The sequence below is a fragment of the Acartia tonsa genome, chromosome 12 (genome assembly GCF_053477335.1).
Source record: "Acartia tonsa isolate MP-2025a chromosome 12, ASM5347733v1, whole genome shotgun sequence".
Classification (NCBI taxonomy): Eukaryota; Metazoa; Arthropoda; class Copepoda; order Calanoida; family Acartiidae; genus Acartia; species Acartia tonsa.
The window spans coordinates 19,688,445-19,711,975 of record NC_137271.1 but is presented as its reverse complement, the minus strand read 5'-3'; the positions used below and the strand labels follow the sequence as shown (position 1 = coordinate 19,711,975).

Here is a 23,531-nt window from a genome sequence, read left to right as displayed (position 1 = left end):
TAACCCAATATTCAACTTGTTGTATTGGAAATTTAATGATCCTTGTCAATTTGGTTAGTTGTTGGAAATTTTTAACCTTGAGTTATAAAAAATTTTATATACATAATAAAAAACTTTTAAAAATCCTCAGTTTTGATGTTTAAAACTTTTAGAAACAACAGATATACAACTAAATAACTTACTATTAGTAATTGTTACCTATCCATTAAAAACTATTTATAACAATAAAACATTTATTTACTCTCAACTTTTTAAATAACTTACATTTAATAAACTTATATTCTAGAACCCTTAAGATTCTCTTACATGCTAAAATCACAATTATTATATTCTCAACCTCTTATAATGATAACATTGATTTACATGACATATCATTGAATATTTCAAACTATGTAAAATACGGCTAAAAACATAGATATTACTCATTTACATTACTAGATACCTTAAGATTAAGTTTAACAAAATGTAACATGCTAAAAACAATTAATTATTCTCAACTTTTTCAATGGTTACATTAAATTTACATGGCCTATGCCATAAAAATGTTTATCTCATTCATAGTTTTAACATTGTATGAGATGTTTGATAGGTTTGTTTACTTGGCCATCTTATTTAATTTGAAATATTGTACATAGTTGGCCATTTGAACTGAAAGATCATAAAATCCCAGAACTGATAACCCAAGCCAGAGACCCACAGAACTTCCAACATCAATGATGAACTGAAAGGGGCCATAGCTGAAAATCTTTTCAGTTACCTTCACATTTTTATTAAAAGTAATGTAGATCTTTGGTGGGCCTTTTAAAAGCCTTTCTCTTACAAAAACAGTAGCTTTAGTAGATGCGCAAAATTTTCTGCATATTCTTTCAATTTCCATATTTCTGAGTGTGAAAGGCACATCTACATATTTTTGGTCAAAATCTTCAACTTTAAATGCAAACTTGTTTTCATACGTTCCATTACATTGGTTGTTCAAGGACATCCAAGGAGGTATACACCCTAGCACTGGGACAAAAACATCTTGTAACATATCATCAACACATTTTCCAAAGTCATCCTTGGCCATGTCTTCATTTTCTTTGACTTTGCACTCTGAGTTAATGTCAATGTCAACATCATACATGTGAACACCGCTTTCAACAATAATTGGTTCGCCTTTGTGAGAAGTATAGTCCAAGGAAAAATGAGTTCTAAAGTTTCTGTCCGTTATAAAAATTCTTACATCTTGGTAGTTGAAAGATGGAAATATACTTAATTCCATATCATCACGGAAATTTGATATTTCCTTACAAAATCCATATCTTGGCAAATAGACAACTTGTTCATCATATTCCTTTTGCATTGAATATTTATAAAATACCTTAATGTCATTGGCAGCGGTTATGTTAAAGACTTTGTACAACAGTTTTTCATACGTAATGAAGTTAGAGCGACCCCAAGATGTTTCTTGTCTTGTTTCTCCAGTGAGAATGTTTCGTTCATACCAATACCTCATAAACTTAAGGTTATCATCATTAGCCTGTGAGGTTGGGCAAATTGTGACAATAGGCAATTCAACATCTTCAATATTCTTGTAGTAAGTATTGTCAACTTGAGGTGGATCAACCAGGTTCAGGAAAGCTGTTCTGCATTGAATGCAGAACATGATAAATGAAGCTATATAAACTAAAATTCTAAACTTGCCCCAACCATCCATGTTGGTAGGGGTTTGATAACTGTGCACAATTTATTTTAATTGTTGTCACTAAGTATTATCTGTTATTGGTTAAATATTAATGGATAGAATAATTGGATCAACTGCAGTTCACGGTAAAATATTCCTGATAACGAATATTTCCAAAAATCTATGAATTTTAAAGACTGCTAGCTGCCAAACGGCTGAACGTACAGATCATAACCGAACACTATTTTAGGTGGCATAAGAAGGCATACAATTAATCTGGAATAGCTAAGATCCAATGATGCACAGGAAAAGTTTCACTGAAGAAAAAATGTGTAAAATAGGTATTTTTCGGCATTTCTCTGCACTGCAAGATAATTATGCATAATTGATTTATGGCTATTCCAGATTATTTCTATGCCTTCTTATGCCGCATAAAACAGTGTGCTGGCAGGATCTGTACGTTCAGCCGTTTGGCAGCTAGCAGCCTTTAAAATTCAGAGATTTTTGGAAATAATTGTTACCAGGAATATTTTACCTTGAACTGCAGTTGATCCAATTATTCTATCTATTAATATTTAACCAATAACAGATAATACTTAACTAGATAATTAGATGGATATTTGATAACAATTTTTTTTCAGAATATTTCCTTGCGTTAAGATCTGTGACAAGACGACCTTTACAATTCTTCCTGGAAATTCAAAATAAACTAGGAAATTTATCACAGTTCAATTAAAAATTCTTATACCCTTATTAAATTCTTTCTAAGCTTTCCTAAGAACTGAGAGGTGGCAAAATTCAGGGGCTGCTATTCAACCAATTAATTCCAACTGAAATTGCCGCAAAACAGAATCACATTCCCTTTTCCCTGGGTAAAATTAAATTCAAGTATATATCGCAATTAAACGCGTTGTTAAAGTCTAAAGTACACCAATTAGATATTAAGATATACATAAAAAAAAACTTATTTTTCATCAATAGTATAGCACATTTGGTATAGTTTAGTTTAAGAATAAATAAATAAGTATATATTAAGCTATAAAAATTGGAAAGAATTTTAATGAATATAATAGATTTTAAATCTGCATAAAACTTTAAGGAATTTTTATAAAATTCGTTTTTTGTATAATTCTTTATCTATAAGCACAAATCCAAATTAAGTTAAATAATTTTGACATCTGTGATTGGTGGATGAAAACTATCTGCGCCCTGATTGGAGAAGCTTAAGTGACGTACATCATTCAACCAATTAGAGCGCAGGTAGTTTCCAATCCACCTATCCTATTGGTCAAAATTTATTAACTTAAATTGGATTTGCGCTTTTAAATAATGAATTATATAAAAAACGAATTTTATAAAAAAAATCCTTAAAATTTTATGCAGATTTCAAATCTATTATATTCATTAAAATTCTTTCCAATTTTTATAGCTTAGTATATATGTATATCTGGTTCAAGTTGTAAGGACCCTTTTCTTCTGCTAGCAAGCAAATCGCTTTCTTCTCTTTTGTAGCGACTTGGCTGTGTTAATATTTCCGACGCCATTGTCTGATATTCAAAGACTCAATTGAGAGTCGGCACATTGTCCTCCTCCCCCCCCCCCCCCCCGTAAACATAAAGTTATTTAACCCCTGCCACCTCTATTTTTTTACTTTAATAATTAAAGTTAAACAATACGAAAATACACAATTTTAGAGATATCAATTTCTCATCTGAATTATACTATCCCTGAAAATATGATAAAATTTCGAAGGGCACAATCCATTGATGGGAACCGATACAAAAGGTAATTAATTTTAAAATATTTACGTTTGAACTTTAAACAGTTGAACTCTAAGGAGGGAGTGATTATTGGAAAATATAACTTGATCTGACCCCCAAAATTCATTAATTCCTCTTGCTTTTGCAAATTATGGTGGTTGAAATAAACCCTTGATTGGGTTGTATAAACTAGCAGTGTCCTAACTTTTCTACCAATTAATTTATTCTTCATAAGGAGTACTTTGGTTTATTACAATAAGTATTAAAGGGATACATCAATGAGCTAAATGGTTGGTTGTCTATAGGATGTTATAATTAATTTATAATTTAATATGTAAATATTTCTATGGTTTTTTCTTTTACTTTTTTTGTCCACTAATCTATATTGGCATTTTGTAATACCTTTTTGATAAGAGGCGTAGCAACAAGGTTATATCCGTAAATGCGTACGTCTATCATTCCTTCTGTATACGTCATTCAAAGAAAATTAGGTCAACTGCTGTATTGTCATTCAACAGACACACAAAAACATTGGAATAATTGTTGATCGAACATTACTTGTACTTAATATTCAATAATAAAGAGAGTGGTAGGTTTCTGGTAGAATCCGTAAAGGTGTGTGTTTTAAGGCTTAAAAATAGTAGTAGAACGATAATATTCACTAAATATGTGTATTTCTTATTGAAAAGAACTATAGACAATTTTTTTTTTTAAAGTTAACATAAATTTTTTATCGTTCTACTACTGTTTTCTACTTATAACACATAACCTTTACGGATTTTACCAGAAACCTACCCCTCTCTTTTTTGTAATTCAGTTCTTTTATACATATTTAAAATCAGTGCTCTAAGTCTCAAATTTAAACCTGTTGTTTTTAATTTTTTTTGAAAGAGGGATTGACATATTTTAGCTAGGTTTTTTCAGTGCTCAGCAGACGCGCGTCAGCCGCGACAATGTTTCAAATTTAAACCTGTTTTTTTTTTTTTTTTTTGGAAAGTGGGATTGTCATATTTTAGCTGATTTTTAAAATTTCTAAAGGTTGATTTTCTGAGGTTTACATATAGCAGGGGCGCGGCTGCCGAGCCATGTTTAAAATATTGTTGTGCTCTACATATGGACATGATTGTTCTTGTTGTGTACCATCTAACAATTACTGCTATTGTTTTGTTAGAATGATATGGAAAAGTATTTGTGAAATTAAATGGGACGGTTTCCCTCAGAGTGCCTAGCCGAGCATGTGAGGGGGGGGGTACTATTTTCAAATATATTGAATAGAATATATGAGGCCGAGACAAAGGCCAAATTGTGTCAAAAATGATCCATGTGACGTCATAAAACTGAGGGAGATGAGAAGAGAAGTGGGAAAGAAAACCCCTAAATCCCTCATTTTTATGACGTCGCATGGATCATTTTGAACACAATTTGGTCTTGGTCGTGGCCGATATTTTTACAGGGGGAAAATTGTCATCAATTTAGTTTACTAAAGGGGTTGGATGGAGGGTGTTATTATTTTAGCCCGCTGCGAGTTTTACTTATTAGAGAAAATGAAAATCCGGTGTAGCATTTTATCCATTGGGGGGCTGAGGGTGGGTGGGAATTAATTTTTCGTGTGTTTTACCTTAGCCCTGCATTCAGATAAAACTTAAATTAATTGGTTTGGTTTCTATAGGTACTCGCTATGCACTATGGGGGAGAGCACCAAATGCTTCTTTGGACAAAGCAAAAATATCGTAGCACTTGGAGACTGTGCTCTAACTTTTGTTTTCTGTGTTTTATTTTTTATGGACAATGGCATGAACAGATTTTAAGTACATAAATAAATATACATATAATAACAAAGAGTGTCATTTTTTTCGCGTAATTCCGTAAATTTAGGTTATAGGTTGTAGTCAAATGCTCTTATTAAGTCAAATTGTTCTTAATTATGAGCAGTTTCATATAAATACATTAGGTTATAATTATGAACACTTTGACTTAACAAGAGCCTTTGACTAATACCCAACACCCAACTTTTTGGAATTACATGAAAAAATGGCCCTCTTTATTTTAATTTTGTCCGTACGAAGTAAATTTGAATTTATTTATTTCAAATTTTTTCAATATTGCCTAGCATTACTAATTGTTAAAAATTTTCAAGACTATATAATTATGATACAATACTTATCCAATTAGACAATATCGAACTTATCGAACTGTATAAAATTAATTGCATTGCCAACAGACATACAGACAGACAGACATACATGGGTTTTGGAATTTTGGATATTAACACTCTTGTATTATATACGTTTGGTTAAAGTTCTAAATCTTAACATGAAAAAAAGGTTTATTTTTGTCATGAAAAATGTGTATTTGACAGTTGCAATTAAATAAATATGTGTGAAAATGACAATGTAGCTGTGTTTATGTCAGTGTTAAAGTTGTAATTTTGTCAGTGACAAAAACACAGCCACTTCTGACAAAATTGTAGAAATTGCAGCTTTATACTTGATAATATTATAATCTTTTTTCAGATATAGAATAGTTATTTCTCGCATCGTAATATAAACAGCTTTCCGCGGATATAGAATGTAAAATTATCCGAGGTGCCGAAGGCACGGACTAAAAAAACTGGTTTTAATACATAGTTTTTTTCGTATGGATGAGAACCGGTTCCTATCCACCGGATTCGAATGAATACGAGAAAGTAATTCATATGTATAGTATAGTTTTAGATTTAGTTTATAAAGGAATATTATACAGGGAGGAAGGGACAATGGACTGCAAATTATTCAGATACCCAGAGATAAATAAACGTTATTATTCGTCGACTAAAAGACTTTGGGGACTTTTGTTAAATTAAGTCCAAATTTTTTATAGAAAAACTTTTAATCTGCATAAGGGTTGATTATGTTTATCATCAATGGGGATCTTCGTCTATTATGGTCCATAGTCTTATCACTTAAGATCGCTGTAATTACCTAACACAAATAGTCTTATTTCTTTAGCGTAGATAGAGGTCTAGCCGTGTATTTGTCTGACAGAATGGTAAGTTTTTTAGATGCTACGCGTTTTATGTAAGCCTTAGTTTCAATCAAGAACAAAGATGACAACATCCATAAAAGCGAAGCACTGAAACATTAGGAGAAACAGACATTAACATTTGTATAGTGTCAGAACTGAATAATCAAAATATAAATGTGTAAGAGTCGAACCAAAATTGTAAGTAAATTTGTTAAAAAACTGCTGGATACAGAATAATGTTTATGAACATACTTGCATTTTTTGGACTTGATAATAGAGTTGCTTCGCTTATAACATTATACTTTGTTGTCCCAGGAATTAATGTACCAAAAATCAGATCAATCGGATGATTAGATCACATGAAAATTTGTTGTTAAAAAAGTAAAAAAATTGACATGTTTTAAATGGACGTACGGACATTCTGGTAATGATTATAGAGTTGCTACGCTTTCTAAATCGTACCTAACTACTAAAGGAATCACCATGCAAAGTTTGAAATCGATAGGACAATGCTAACATGCCTAAATGAACGAAAAAAGCTATCTGTTACTGACGGACGGACGTACGGACGGACCGACCCTAATTATAGAAAAGCTTCGCTTTTAAAAAACAAGGATAACAACACCCATAAATAGCAAAGCACAAAAATATAATGATGTCCAAACGGACAAAGTTACATAAGAAATATTTGGTCAGTGACATGATCATTAATTAAAAATAAAAATTTTGAAAATCACGAAACCTTTTAGATGTTTAATATAGGCTATAATGATGTGTTTTTTGTAGCATAACTGAGAGACAACAGACAAAGTAAATTTTATACTGGATGTCAATTGGTATAGTTAACCTTTACCGAAAGAAATCAGCTGTCTATCTTAGAAATCAGCCGAGAAAATCACTTGTACGCAATTGTGTTACGAACTTACAGGCGGACAGAAAGACAAAGTGAATTAAAGAGTATCTTCGCCAATAGAAAGTGAAACAGTAAATAAAGGTATTGTTATTAATGATAGTTTCTTTGATTTTGAACGAATGCTGTAGTTTACCCTTACCCTTAATTTCTATCGTCTAGAAAAAAAAATCATTGCATTTAATTTGAATTATTTGTTTGCGTGTTATGGATGTATTCTTCCTTATTTTATGTTACAGAACCCTTTTGGTTTAGGTTTAGGTTTATTAGAGGTTCACCTTCATCAATTTTTAGTTTTTATTTAGTTTTTATTTTTATATAATATATTTATATATTAGCGGATACGTCCATAAAGGCCTCTAGGGGCACTTGAGATAAGGGAGGGGTTATTTATATTTAATGTGCGATTTCTATTTAGGGGGTTGTGATACCCGCCAAGACAATAGTTATAAACCTTCCCTAGACTTCTAAGAAGCTTCACTGTAAAGAAGAACCATATCGGCTGTGCGAAATTAAGCGAGATCCTTGAGATATCGAGATCTATTGATACAGACAGAAGTACAAACATCCAGTTACTTCTATATCAAAATATAAAAGAGACATGATGTTGTGTCTGTCTGTACCAAGATATCTCGATAACTGCAGGATTCGTTAGTTTAACTTTTTATGTAATATTTTCATATCCCGGACAGGTTTTTGTCTATTCATTGGAAGGGTGGTTCAACCCACCCAGCAATAATTATAACCCTTCCCCCAAATGTTTTAAATATGTGCTAGGATCGAATATTATTCAATTAAACATTATATTTAATTTATTATTTTCAGTTTATTTTTTATATTTTAGTAGCGAAGTTGCTCTATAATTAGGTTCTTTCCGTTTGTCCGTCCCTAAATCATTAAGTAAACTAAAAAAACCACGTATTATTGAGTTATTTTTAATCTTAAAACATGAGTTATTTACATTATATTTTAAAATTAAGATTTTATTTGCTTATTGTTGCTTCACTACTTATGGATATAATTATCCTGGTTGTTATACATATTTATTATTTATATTGTTTATTTATTATAAAAGAAAATGATCAAAGTCCATCCACAGATTATGACGTCATACGATAGAATAGCTAATGAGAGATCAGTATACACTGTAATTGTCTAATGGTAAAATTTATCTCATTGGTTATTTTGTCGTATGACGTCATAATCTATGGAGGTACTTTAATCATCTTCTTATAAAACATACTCATAACAAAAACATCATCTAAATTTACACCTTGTAATGATTTTTTTTGCATGCTTACGTATTTTTTGCATATCATCTAATGCAATTTATATTCAGGAATTAATCTGCATGACTATTTTTTGTCAGTAGTTTGTCAGTTTGATATTAGTTATTTATCACATCGTAATCGTATTATAGACAGCTTTCCGCGGATTTAATCTTATTTTTTTTATTTTAATATCGACGGAAAGCTGTCTATAATACGTTGTGATAAATAACTAATATTTCATTTTATAAATTCATAGGTCATTTCATAAAATAAAAATATGTTTCGAAATGTTTATTTTAGATGAAAACGGAGAAGTTTATGACTCGGACGACTTTATGACTTTATATAACTTGGTCAGGTGAGAAATTAAAATTTTTTTTAATATTTAGATTTTACATGTGAGGGAGATGACATTGGACAAAAAAAATTTACCAGTACCCATATATTAAGAACACTTTATTTCATCCATTCGCTTAAAAACATTGAGGACTCTTATAATTTATAAATGCTTGGTGTACCAATAATAGTTGTAATACACAGAAGTAGTAATTGTGTTCATCATCATTGGAGGTGTACAGCACATTGATTAATCGTCCATTGCCTAATCCCTTAAGATTCCTGAGAAAAAAAAATTATTTTACCACTTAAAGTCACTCAATCTCATTTGTGAATAAAATCACGAAACCTTTATGTTTCAAATATTCACGCAACCTTTCAAATCAAAACAAGAAACAGCAATGGATATAGAATAAACGTGGACATTATGACAGGGAAAAAATTGTCGTCACTCGTCAATTAAGGATGCTAACATGGACATCATTTATTAGCCTATTCGTTCATCAAGTTGGAGGAGAGAGGGTGAGGGGATCGTTATTTTCGGCCACCACAAGTTTTACTTAATTAGAATACATGATAATTTGGTGTTAAATAAAAGTAATAATAAATCTACTATTTTTAAATATTTTTAAATTATCTAATAAATCTTATTTTAGTCATCACGATTCCTGGGATTTTAAAGAACACGCTTATAAGGTAGGTTACATTATCAAAGCTAGTTTTCCCTATAACTAGGGTATGTATGTCCGTTAGTTAGTTTAGTAAATCATCATGTATTTGCTAATTTATTTCATTTTTTTTAAAATAGAAAATCTTAAGATTTTAAGAGCTATCTAATAAGCATGTCATATCGAATGATTTATTGACAATGTCTTTCTATTTTGATTGTTTATTACTTTTTTTATTTTAGGCTTATTTTGCACTGTTTTTTATACGCTGCCTACAGAAGTCCAACTATTTTGGAGAATATCAAAGCAAAGATAGATCTTTAGGTTAGTTAACTATAAAATCTAAATTTTAGGATCATTAAAAAAAAGTAGCGGGTTTTGTTGTATTTTCACAGTAGCTTTTCTCCTATTTCTAGCCCCTGTGTGTTGCTCTAACCCTGCGGGGCCAATTTCCCTACCCGACATGATGATACATGGGGTTACAGGTGGTTGCAGATTTTTCTTACATAAACATAAACCATAGCAAATCTTGAAATGAATTAACATAACACAAATCTGGGACCTACGTGCAGGGGCGTCCAAGCTTTTTCATTTGGGGGAGGTAAAAATTTGAAAATAAAAATTTTGGGGGTGCCGCAAGCGATTACCCCCCCCCCCCCCTTGGACGTCTATGCCTACGTGAAGCTTCCGTTAAATCAAGAACACCATCAGTTTAGAAATTTTGTCCACCGACAAAAAAAATTACATCATGTAATAGGTTATGAAGGATCATGGAAAGAAAACGAAGTTGCGGGTTACTCTACATCATATTTAAGACATATTAAGAAAGGTTCCTACTGCTGCTATGTCAGTCGCGGAATTTTAATTGTTAGAGTAGGGGAAATGCCAAAACAGGCGCAACTCATTACCATACACAGAATGGACTTCCACTCAGACAAATATCGTGCATTCAAAGAGTTGGTTGGCTGTTGTGTGCTACTTAACCTGATACCCTGGGTGTTTGGACAGAAAAGAGAGATTTGGCGCTCATAGTTAGCCTTGGTTATTGGACCTGACGTTAGAGTGTCATGGACACCAGCTTGGAACATTTATTTATTGTCATGTTTCAGGTGCTGAGGAAATAATGATTGGAAAAATATTAATCCATCTGATGGAGGTTGCTACTATGAATGCTCATGAGATTGGACAACTAGAGGTATACACAGATAGATAGATAGGTTGCCAGGCCCTGACCCTGTGGGGTCTTCCAAGTATTCAATTTAACCTAACCTAACCTGATCTGATAACAAACAAACGATATACTAATTACCCCCTTAATTTCAATTTTCTTAACAAGGAAGTTGGTTTTCATTGATCTTTGTATGAAATTTTTTGTCAATTTAGGTTGATAATATGGACATCATCTATTGGTAATTTCGTTCATCCAGTAGAAGGGGGTGATGGAATAAAGGGGTGGAAGGGGAAATTAGATATTTTAAACCGCTTCAAGTTTCACTTATTAGAATTCATGATAATCTGTTGTAAGATCTACGTAGTAATAAATCCATTGATATACAAAAATATGATAAAAATTTGTTTTATATATTCAGCCATACAGCAGCCGTGTCCGTCTGGACGGACCACAAACAATGGCTGACATTCAAACTGTGAGTTTTAGTAGGGTTTAGAGATCAATAGAAGAATATTCATGCAAATTAATCTTTCATTTGCCTATCCTTTTATCCTTAAAGTAACGTAAAACATTTGAGGGGTGGGTGGGATTTTCTTCCGGAGGTGATTTCTTTTGAGAGGATATAGGTATTCTCTCCAAAAATAGTTTTAAACCTTCCCCAGGTACTATATGGTAAGCTTCGCCTTATCGGCCCAGCGGTTAACGAGATCATTTGATACAAACACACAAACAGACAGACAGGCATCATGTTACTTTGATAAGTATTTTAATTGGTACAAATGTTTAGGCTGAAAGTGGAAAATCATGGCTCCTTGGACAGGCTACCCCCGTGGGTTGTGCTCTAGGTATGATGACTTTTTTTTTTGGGGGGGGGGGGAATCTATTGACCTATTAGACTAAACTTGGGTGTTCACCTTGAACTGTTGGGGGGTTAATCAACTCTATAGCCACCTTGGACCCCTAGCAACCCTGGATTAAGGTGACCTCTAAAATTTAATGTTTTACGAGACAAATCAATGCAAAACACTGGACCTATGTTAAGCTTCTCTGGAAGTAGCAAATAAAAGATATAGCTAGTTGTTTCATTAGAGATATAAACGGATAAGACAATGGCGGATAAATTGATGTACGTACTCAATAGTTACCCATTCTGTAGATTAAAATTAGTGGTTGAAACGTTTGGACTCTCAACTTAATGAACCAACCAAACAAATTCAATAAATGTCCCAAAAGTAGTTGAGCCAACGAATAGTAAAACATTATTATAAAACTTTGGAGACTTGTGTAATAAACAGTCCAATGTCCCCTCCCTCCCTGCGTTTACATAAAGACCTACGGACATCATATTTATTTTTATTTTCCATTTCAGAACCAACATTGGTGCTTCTGAACCATTCTTGTACACCCACTTTAGTCAGGTATAATATTTTCCTGAGCTGGATCTTTACATCAGTTTAGTGGTGAGCCAGATCGGGGTGAGCCAACTTTCCACCAATGAGAGCACAGCATTTTATAAAATGCCGCACTGTGATTGGCTGAAATTCGGCGCACCCCGATCTGGTTCACCACTAAAATGATTTAAAGATCCAGCTCAGTATGACTTCCATACCGATTAATATCCGCTGGATTAATGGATTAAAACCGCGGCTTCGAGCCATACTAAAAATCATGTATCATATCGAATTTCAGACAACTTTCCTCGTATAATAAAACAAAATCATAAAATTGTTACCATTTTGTTAGCCTGGGCCTTTGGTCCCTCGTGTCTGACAAAACTGGTTTTAATATTATAATTTTTCATTTTAATATCCGCGGAAAGCTGTCTATAATACGATGCGATAAAAAGTTATTCTGGAAATGGGGGTATCTGGTTTCATAAACTCGTTTTGACATTAGTTAGCTATAAATTGGGTGGGAATATAAAGCTTCCTTCCAACACTAATATTATTTTACAAAATGGTAATTTTGTTTATCATAAATAATTGATGGAAACGTTAATTTGTCACTCAGTATTGAGATATTAGAGAGGGATTGAGGGGCATTGAATAGTCAATTTTCAATTGGTGGGATTTTCTATCAAAGCTACTCTATAATTAACTTTATCATCTGTCCGTATGTAACGTTTTGGGAAAAAATGTGTTCTTGTTGACTATTATTTTAAGACAGATTAAGCAGCGTTGCGGAGCCGTTTGACTTTGGTGCGGCTCCGGTTCCGGCTCCGCGGAGCCGTCTGTGATGATGGCGGCTTAGGCTCCAGCTCCTGCTCCGTCCTAAAATCAAGAAAAACTCGACATATTTTTTCCCCACGTCTATTTTTGACTTTTGAAGGTTTTAGAAGTTCAATTTTTTTTTAAAAAATGGACTTGAAAAACTTAAAAGGGGCATTTGCACAAACAGAGTTACTAAATTATAATTTATAAAAAAAAATCTCGGATCATGTTTATCTAGTCCGGAGCAGAAGCCGTTTTTTAATAAAAATTACGGCTCCAGCAAAATATGGCGGCTCTCGGCTCCGGCTCCGCAACACTGCCAAAAAGGGTTCATAATCAATTTACTTGGTCCGTCAGTCTATCGGCCATGTAACAAAATTTATAACTATATCTGTACTTAAAATCATTTTGTCAGTTTATAATTTTTTATGCTTTGCTACTTATGTATCTTGTCATTCTTGTTTTCAGGGTGAATAATGGTACAGAAACTTATTGTTATGCATCAAGACACATTAAAAAGGTAAAATCAGTTAGGGAGGGGACATTAGACTGTAAATTATACTGGTACCCAAATTAGATTGGGTGGTTCCAGGCTAATAGTGTCCTAATTTTTCAACCAATAGCTTTAATATACAAAAGGATTAATTTGGTTTGTAATCACTAAATAGAAATTTATTTCAGTTTATCGTTCATTGTTTAAACCCTAAGGATTCCCGATTTTTTCAAATTATTATTATCTATAATACAAAGTAGAACGATGTCTTTCTTTCTCTCTGTTTGTAACGAAGGATCTCGCTAACCGCTGAACCGATAGGGTTCTCCTTAACAGGGTAGCTTCTCATAGGTCCCGGGAAGGGTTATAACTATTTTGGGAGAGGATACCACCACCATCTCAAGAGAAACCGACCCTTTTTTGGGGGGGGGGGATTTTTCATTTTTTTGGGGGGGTTGGGGGGTCTCCCACCCCCCAAGAAAATAGTTATAAACCCGATCGGTTCAGCGGTTAGCGAGATCCTTCGGTACAAACATACAAACACACAAACATCCTGTTACTTTATTATAAGGATAAATAATTATTCAATTTACAGACAGTATCTCTACAATTTTTTCTCCATGATATATTTTTTTATTTGTTAAGGGAGAAGAAATAACAGACAGTTATACTTTCTCTTATGACGTTACTCCAAAAATTAAAAGGTAAATCATCTATCCATCTATCTATTAATCTATCAATCTATTTATCCACCTATCTATCAATAACTGACAGCTATAATTTTTCTTATGATGTTACTCCAAAAATTTTCTCGCGTTTTTGTGTGCTGTGCATTTTCTGAAAAATGTGTGTTACAAATTTTGAGTATAGTCCCTTTCGTGGCAACGCACCTTAAGAGGCGATTATTCACATTTTTTACAGTAGCTTTTCTCCTATTTCTAGCCCCTGCGGGGAGCGCTAATTCTGAACAGCCAATTGCCTAACCCTGTGGGGCAATCACCTGACACAATATAACCTAACCTAACCTAAAATAACCTATAAAAAGCCATTTTAAAAATACGACGAATCGCACCTTATGAGGAGATGCCACGAAAGGGACTATTCCCAAAATTTGTTACAAATTTATTTTCGGTTCTAATGATATATTTTTCCGACTCTGCTTCCTGCCGTTTGAGAGCTATGACTTAAGGAGCATTTAGATTTAGTTAAAACAATAACCTTGGAATTTGCCGTTGGTTCATTATTATTCCCAAAATCATATACTATAGGAAAAAACAGGTTTTTTAGGCATAATTTGCTGAAAAATATTGTTTTCTTATACTTTTTTACCAACCCAATAAAGAAATTAAGATATAGATTATTAATTTCTGTCCATGTTAAATGGGTTTAATTAAGCAATATATATGTGCTACTAGAGCTATCTAACCTAATTATCTATCTATTCAGATCACCAGTATTTAAGAACAAGTACAAGTTCACTTGTGTTTGCCCGGCTTGTCAAGAAGATTGGGACATCTTCCAAAACCTACCCAAGTAAGTCACTTTTTTTCAATATAAACCCTAAAATTTTGGTCAAAAACTAATCAAAAATAACCCAAAATAATGTTCAAGCAATGACAATGAGAAAACAATATTGAATTTTGAATCTACTCATCTCTCCAGAGTACTGCAGTTCGATACTCAGCCCTTGTGCAGAATTTATCCTGACCAAAACTGTAGTGTTTATATTCAAATACTTGAAGCAATTGTTTTTTTCTTTAACACCCTTTATCTATTAAATCATTGCATCTCGATAACCAATCTCTATATTTCTGTCTAACTTATCGTTGCAGTTAGCAAACGAGCCTGTGTTAAGTCTCACATTTTGCCATACAAAAGATGTTAAAAATTCAATTTTCAATTTATAGTTTCTTGGCAATTAAACAGGCATAACTTTAGACTTGTAAACAAATGTTGTGCAATCTAATGGTTGATTGTTTAAATGGGGTTACCAGAATTATTTTTAAAAACATTTAACCAAATTAAAGACCTCTATGCAAAGCATCTTAAGGAAAGCTAAATTTATTTTTATTTTCTGTTGGTGATGATCCAACAGCCTTAAATACATTTTTTTCCATTTTTAGCCCATGTTATCTTTTTTTTATAACAACTGAACATCTGTTCTAAAACGCCATCCATGATTTTGTTATATTTCACTACTCATGGTTGTTGTCATCCTTGTTTTATTTTTTTTAGGGGTTTTAATGATTTGAGTCCAGATCAATTGAAGATTAAACAACAGGTAAATAAATTAATGAAGGGGTAGTTGGAGATTATTTTGGCTTTGTGTAGCTATCAGTGAGGGAAGGGAATGCTACCCAAAGTTTTATTTATTGGCTACAACACTTTGGGTACTTTTATTCAATTTTCATTGTTTGACTCGGATTTAGTTGTGTCTAATCTTTTCAACCAATAATTTGATTATTCTTATTTTGGTCATCAAACAAAAAGATAGATTAGGTACTCAGATAAGGAAAAACAGAGAACGAGAGAGACATACTTACATTTTTACGACTTGTTTATAGAGTTGTTTCGCTTATAATATTGTACTTTGTTGTCCTGGGAATCAGTGTAACAAGAATCAGATCAGCCGGATATTTAGATCACATAAAAATTTGCTTTTAAAAAAGTGAAAAAATCAACATGTTTAAAATGGACGTACGATTATAGAGTTGCTATGCTTTCTAAATTGTACCCAACTACTACAGGGATCACCGTTCAGGACGGACGGACGAACCGACAATAATTATAGAAAAGCTTCGCTTTTAACCATATCTATTTATCTATTTTAAGGAAATGTTGAAATTAAAAGAATATGTAGAAAGAATACAAAAATTAGGAGCTCAAATTCATAAACATCAACAAAACGAGGTAGGAATTTTCATTTTTCATAAGTGTTCTTAAATTTTCTTGGTATGGTTTTTTTTGGTTTCTTCAAAAATCAAAATCATTTATTTAACCATAAGATCAACTACCTCTCGATCTTGGACACTTCGCCATCGAGTTAATATTTTCTATGCATTTTTGATAACAATTTACATATTAATGATCATTTTAATATCTTATCATTGGCGTTTTTTTTATTTTATTACTACCACATCTATTAGCAACATTTAATAGATAAAACACATTTATTTAAATTTACATATTATGGCAGGTGTCATGGCCAGGTACAAGCGTAGCCCTCTAGGCTGGTGCACGACCTTGGTGTTGGCGGTCGCTATTGATGGCCGATCACTTAAAAAAGATATATAACAAAGGGAATGTTTTTACTACCGATATTCTTTTACATAGAAGCTGCAAAAGTTGGAAAGTTAATTTTATTTTTGTTGGGATGGAAAAATCCCCTCCCCCCTTTCATAATTTTTTTTTGGAAAGGAAGACACCACCTAAACCAAGGACAGTCAAGCATCTCAATAGGGGTCATAAAGGGGTCAACGCTAAATTTACAAAATGTAGGTGGTTTGATTTTTAATTTTTTTGGTATCTTTTTTTTAAAATATAGCTTAGACCCTGACCAACCTGTAACAAAGCACTACCGCCCATAAGATCTTAAGTTACATTATAAATTTTGTATTTTTTCAGGAATTTTTTGAGGCTATGAAAGTTTATCCTGACTTCTTGAAAGCTTTAGGAAATTATTCTAAATTTGAAGGATAAAATTATTATTATAATGTCAATAAATTATGTTGTATGAATGTAAGAGGATGTATGTCTGACCGACATGGATCTTCTTCTTTACATTCAAGCTTCAAGGTAAAGGTTTATAACTATTTTGGAAAAAGTTAGCTCTACCTTTCCCCTCTGGAAAAAATAATTCACCCAAAAAAAGTATTATTTCAAAAGAAAGGTAAAGTTAAGAGTCGATTGCCCCTCCCCTTGCATAACGTGTAGCAAATTAGGCTATTTTGAGATATGTGAGGGAGTTTAAATTTAATCTACAATTCTATATTCATCTTTTTAAAGCAGAATTATGAGAAAGATGCTTAATCATTTCCATTGTCCGCTCCTGAGTGTAAGTTTGTAAGCCTTAGGACCACTAGAACGGTTGGAAATTTTTTTTTCTCTCCATAATTTGAATATTTAATCTGAACCAGATGCTGTGATAAAACCGCCCCATCAGTTTTATGCCATTGCCAGGTATTTTTAATTATTTTTCAAAGGATTAGATTGGAACCTTTGTGATTCATACTGAAAAATCATGAATCGTATTGTTATCAACTTTCCCCGAATAATAAATAAAAACTACAATATTAATGGTAGTTTTGTTATCCTGGGCCTTTGGCCTCTCAGGGTCAACAAAAAATTTAACTTTTCATTTCACTATCCGCGGAATTCTGATTGTAATTCCATGGGATAAATGATTATTCTGTATCTTTTAAGATTTTTTAACCCTACCTCCCTACCGCTTAGTCCCGCGAGATGTTAGGGGGACAAGCGAGGTCAGAACATCCTTACACCAGTTGAAGACACGTATCCTGCTTTCCTGAAAAATACAATCAATTCGGACCAACAATTTCCGAGTTCTTTAGCTTGGGACAAAAAACCTTTATATCGCAATCATTGGGTTATTATCCCAAAGACAGTACGACGTACTGACATACCCAATTTAGAGTTGCTGCGCTACTCTAGATTATTGGACTGTAAATTATTTTATATCAAAAGTTTTATGGACGCGTTCTCCCATTCAATGACTATAAACTTTTTATCAAATCTTAATTGGTTAGTTTAAATTCTAAAACTTTTCTGTAATTTTTGTATTTTTAGGCGAAGTTATTCCAGCTGTTTATGGATACAACATGGTAGCAAAATCAGAACATAATCCAGCCATTCTTTTGAAAAAGAAGTTATGACCACAAATATTATACAAATAGAATAGATTAATAGTTATTCATCTTATCGTATTATAGACAGATTTTCGCGGATATCAAAATGAGGCTGTAGGCCCAGGCTAGCAAAACTGGTATAAATTCTATGCTTTTTATTTTAGTGTTTGTGATATACTGTCTGTAATACGATGCTATACAGGGTGCGGCACATAAATCCGGACAAATTCTAATTTTTAAACAAATGAACATAAAATCGTCAATTTTAAAGATTTTATTGAATTTTAAAAATTGGGAAGCAAAATAGGTATATGACTAGTAGATTATTCAAAAAAATCGCCGCCAGCCTCAATCACCGCCTCTACCGGCCTCCTCAACCGCCGGCAGGTGCAGGTCAAAATGTACCTGTCCAAGCTGGCGTAGTTCTCATTGATAATGGCAATGAGGGAGGTCTTTGTGGTATGGGCACGTCTATTGGTGCATGCTTCAAAGTAGCCCTAGGCCCAAAAGTCCATTGAATTAAGATCGGGCTGCTGGGAGGCCACATTTCCTTAGGAACATGAATAACCGCTAAATTGACAAAATCCATGTTTTTGCTCTTATTTGGGCTAGGATTTTGCTACAGTAGACTTTAAGTACTCAAAATGCGTGTCTCAATGAGCTTAAGACAAACAAAAAAATTTTGGGTCAAATTTCCAACTCCTTCCCTGTCGGGCCCTACTGTTTGTGATTTCTTAAGGCTCAAAATCTTGAAAAATCGACCTCATTTCGGCTAGTATTGAGCTAAAATGGATTTAAACACGGCAAAATGTGTGTCTCAATGAGCCTAAGACACCCACAAAATTTGGGGTCAAGATTCCAACTCCTTCCCTGTCGGATCCTACGTTTTGTGATTTTGCGCAATAAACCAACGGCGCATTTGGAATCTGCCTTGTTGAACATATGCGCGGCCAGCTCGGTGTACACGTCCATCTTCGTCCAAAGATTTTTTTGTGCTAAAAGGTCATTACCTAAGCTTTTTATAGTGGGGTCAAACGTCCTGATTGGTCAAGTAGTTTTGACGCTATGGCCGTTTAAAAAATGTCCGGATTTATGTGCCGCACCCTGTACATGATTTTTAGTATAACTGATAACCGGTTCTAATTCAGTGTATGTCAATCGGTTTCGAAGCCATACTGGAAATGAAATTACAGAAGCTTAAGTAGCTTTCACTCAAAAGTGCCTTGTTGAGTGCTGATAACTCCCCACTCTCTTTATTTTTAAAATAAATTGAAAATAACGGCGGTTAGTTTTTAATATACCTAAACGGTGCGTGAGACTCCAACCTTGTAGGGCCTTAAACCAGCGGAACCATAACCCTGCGGGCTACTCAATACACAACTTAACCTAAGCTAAAGTACAAAAAAAGGAGGCGGGAGTTATCAGCTAAACAATTCACAGAAACAAATTTAATAATACAATCTTAAATCAACTTAGATAGACTTTTATAGAATATATTTACCAATAGAACATTTAAATATATTCCACAAAGATATTTTGTAAAGTAAGAGATAAAATCTTTTTAAAAAGATAGTACATGTAATTTTAATCGTATTTCAATGTTTTTAGTACTTTATTTATTTTAACTGAATTTTAGTCTTAAAATTATTAAAAGAGTTATTTATCATTAAGAAATAAGATTTGTGATAAATTTTGATAATGTAAAAAAATTATCTATAATATATTGTAGTCATTTTTGTCAGTTTAGTTAAATGATAAATAAATTTGATTATTCCTTATGATTTTATGTAAAGCTAATGACTTTGTCTGTCCGTACGTCAGTCTGTAACTTTTAGCAATACGCAATTACTGGTCTCTGCATTCAAAATGGTAGATAGGGGGGCATAGAATTAGCCTAAAACCAGCCTGAGGATTAAATCTTTAATAAAAATATCCTAAAATCTATCCGTGACCTTTGTTAAGCTTCCCTATAAAGGAGAACTCAACATTTATAGTAGTTATTGAAATATTAAGCATCAGACAAAATACCCTAGTAATTTTAAAGATTGTAAAGATTCTACTAACCATTAAGCATCTACTTTATAATTTTCCTAGACCGTTAGTCTGTCTGTAATTTGTGAAGGATTTAAAACTTACAGCATAACAAGGATGACAACATCCATAAAAGCGAAGCACTGAAACGGTAGGACAAACGGACATTAACTTGTATAGTGTCAGAACTGAATAATCAGAATATAAAAGTATAAGAGTCAAAGCAAAACTGTAAATTTATTAAAAAAACGCTTAATACAGGATAATGTTTATGGACATACTTACATTTTTAGGACTTGATTTTTAGAGTTGCTTCGCTTATGATATTGTACTTTGTTGTCCCACAGGAATATATATACCAAAAATCAGATCAAACGGATTCTAGATCACATAAAAATTTGTTGTTAAAAAAGTAGAAAAATCAACATGTTTAAAATGGACGTACTGACATTCTGGTAATGTTTATAGAGTTGCTACGCTTTCTAAATCGTACCAAACTACTACAGGAATGACCATGCAAAGTTTGAAATCGATATGACAATTCTAACATGCCTAAATTAACGAAAAAAAGCTATCTATCTCGGACGGACGGACCGAACCTAATTTTAGAAAAGCTTCGCTTCTAAAAATTAAACTTAAATAACGGACAAATTGTCGACTGATAGGCCGAAATCCAACAATCCATCCCTGTCCAATTCTATATCTAACCCTATTCTAATAATGAAATTATGACCTTTATTTTTAAATGTAAGAATGGCCACCCCCCCCCCCCCTCCCATGTTTAAAAAATGGGGAGAAAACACCCTCCTTATATCAAGCAGCTTAAAAGTGTGTAAAATGGTATGTTTATGTACATAAATCGCAAAACACATCCCCTCTAAAAATCTTGCAATAATAAAAAAATCCCCTCTGATAGTGTGGTAATACGACACCCAGACGGACAGGCAGTTTACAGAGTTGCTTCGCTGTGACTTATGATAACAAACCCCCTGCACTAATCTTATTATATCACCATCTATCTCATGACCGCTGTTGACCCCGCAACCCAGCGGTCAAACTGGCCTGCCTAAATGTGGGGAGGGGACTCAAACATGCAACTATCACGCGTCCCTCACGCGCTTATATAACCGGGAGGCGCTGCCTCCCCTTTGACCACCGCTGCCCCCACAGCCTGTCTACCGCCGGGAGCTAAGCCCTAGCGCCCCACACCCCCTTCAAACCTAACCATTGTTATAATCTGTTGTATATATATAGTAAACATTGCTTGTAAATATTATTCAGTTTTTAAATATATAATTTCTGTATGATTGAATCCTGCTTGTTTGTTTTGGTAGAATAATTAAAGGCTAGGGCTCGTTGAACTCGAACTCGTTACCCTGTGGGCCGAGAACGCTCGGCTTACCAGAACTTGGTGTCAGCGTGTTTCAATCGAGCCTTACAGAACTAGCCTATTCTACCTCTGATTGGACCCTTTGGCAAGTAAGGGGACAATCAGCCGCCAACTGAGAAGCCAACTGACCCGTGAGACGGCCTTTTTAGGTCGAATTTCCATCATTTTGAACGCAATATGTGGGCCTCTGGCCTACGGCAAGCAGATTTAGCCTGCTAAAAGCGCCAGTTAAGACGCTTTTTCCGTGCCGTGTAGGAGTAGCGCTAGGTGCGCAGCCACGGCAATCGGATAATTTAGCTCAGACGGCTACAGAACTGAGTCTAAATTGGCAAGTGTAGCTGGGACAAGCCCCAGGACACCCAGGCCAAACCTACGAGACAGACAGCTGGGTGCTGGTCTCCCTAAGAAGGCAATGTGTGGCTGCGAAGCTTCAGCACACAAGTAAGCCCTACCACTGCGACGGATAGCAGATTTTGAGCCACAGGCACGGCAGGACGGGACATTCCCTGCCGCTGCCTCCCAGGATTCGAACCCGAGGCGCTGCAGGACGGGCCATTCCCTGCCGCCATTTTCGGGATTCGAACCAGCGGCGCTGTAGGACGGGTCATTCCCTACCGCCGTCACCCCTCTGAACCTTGCAGGACGGACATTCCCTGCTGCCAGTGCTTCCAGAATCACACCTAGAGCTCCTAGTGATAACAACACATAAGTGTGTATAAATGTCAACCAAGTGATAAAAAATAAATATAAAATTGTTGACCCAGTGATAATTAATAAGCTCTAGTGATTCGAAGCTACAGTCTAAGCCACCATGGTAAGCGATACCACCATAGCTGCGGTTCGGCCACCACCGAAGTTTCTGCCAACCCCAGCCGAACGAGAGGCCCCCTTGTCTCAAGGGCAGGACCTCCACTTCCCCTGCCATGTCAGGGTGAGGTTTCCTACTCCTGACCCTGCCCAGCATGTACAGGTTGATGCCATGATCGATTCGGGCAACCGTGTACCAGGGTCTGCTGTAATTTCTGAACACCTCATGCACGCGATGGGCGTGCAACGCATGTTGATTCCGGACAACACCCAAATCCTGACTGCTAACGAGGAAGGCCAGCCCCTCCAGGTAATAGGAAAATTAAAAGAGTTATATATGGCAGTCTCACACACCCTTATACTCCATCTCTACAACGTGACTGTGGTCCGGAACCTCTCACACCCTCTGAACCTAGGAGGGTATTTTCTCAAGGAGTTCGGAACTAGGCTCTGTTTCGACATGCAACCACCTTGCTTGTGGGAGCGTGGGGAGTTTATCCCACTCCGTGGCGTCCCCATTGACCGGGAGACAGCCGAGAGAGAGCTAAGTTATGAGGGGCCTCTGCCAGGCCCCCTGCCAGAGCAGCCGCGTGTGGTTGAGAAAGGCACGCACTGGGTGGACGCTGAGCTCAACGCACACAAGGGGGCCAACCTGCTAGCCATGGGGTTGCCTCCAGTGCCCAAGGTGCCGAGGGAGAGCCAGCCCTCCAGAGCCCATCTTCTCCGCCGACACTTTTATCAACGGCCAGCCGTGTCCACCTGGCCCCCTCTACCTGGGGCCCCCGGCCAGTCAGCCAGCCCAGCCTGAGCCCAGACCCGTCAAATCGCGGTCTGCGGCACCCGGAGCCACACTCAACCCCCAGGCATCAGCCTCTCCCGGCGCCGAGCCCGTCAAGTCGCGGCCGGACGCCCACGGAGCCAAGGCTGGACCCAGCACCTCAGCCTCTCCCGGC

General features: G+C 35.0%; 1 protein-coding gene across 6 annotated transcripts in view; it reads left to right on the top strand.

Moving 5' to 3' along the window:
- The window catches only part of LOC145334564 (protein-lysine N-methyltransferase SMYD4-like), a 35,875-nt gene extending 16,320 nt beyond the window's left edge, over positions 1-19,555 (top strand). For 5 of the 6 annotated variants that reach the window (XM_080180052.1, XM_080180056.1, XM_080180057.1 and 2 more), the window contains 17 exons: positions 2,305-2,377; positions 3,417-3,448; positions 8,908-8,965; positions 9,600-9,639; positions 9,854-9,935; positions 10,721-10,806; positions 11,201-11,257; positions 11,570-11,627; positions 12,152-12,200; positions 13,461-13,512; positions 14,131-14,189; positions 14,932-15,018; positions 15,721-15,766; positions 16,318-16,395; positions 17,110-17,158; positions 17,622-17,664; positions 18,292-19,555. In XM_080180052.1, coding sequence (XP_080036178.1) covers positions 2,305-2,377; positions 3,417-3,448; positions 8,908-8,965; positions 9,600-9,639; positions 9,854-9,935; positions 10,721-10,806; positions 11,201-11,257; positions 11,570-11,627; positions 12,152-12,200; positions 13,461-13,512; positions 14,131-14,189; positions 14,932-15,018; positions 15,721-15,766; positions 16,318-16,395; positions 17,110-17,158; positions 17,622-17,664; positions 18,292-18,346 — 1,004 coding nt within the window. In that variant the 3' untranslated portion in view covers positions 18,347-19,555. The remainder of the gene's footprint in view (positions 1-2,304; positions 2,378-3,416; positions 3,449-8,907; positions 8,966-9,599; positions 9,640-9,853; positions 9,936-10,720; positions 10,807-11,200; positions 11,258-11,569; positions 11,628-12,151; positions 12,201-13,460; positions 13,513-14,130; positions 14,190-14,931; positions 15,019-15,720; positions 15,767-16,317; positions 16,396-17,109; positions 17,159-17,621; positions 17,665-18,291) is intronic. The other variant, XM_080180058.1, reaches the window with a different exon arrangement.
- Positions 19,556-23,531: the final 3,976 nt, after the last annotated feature.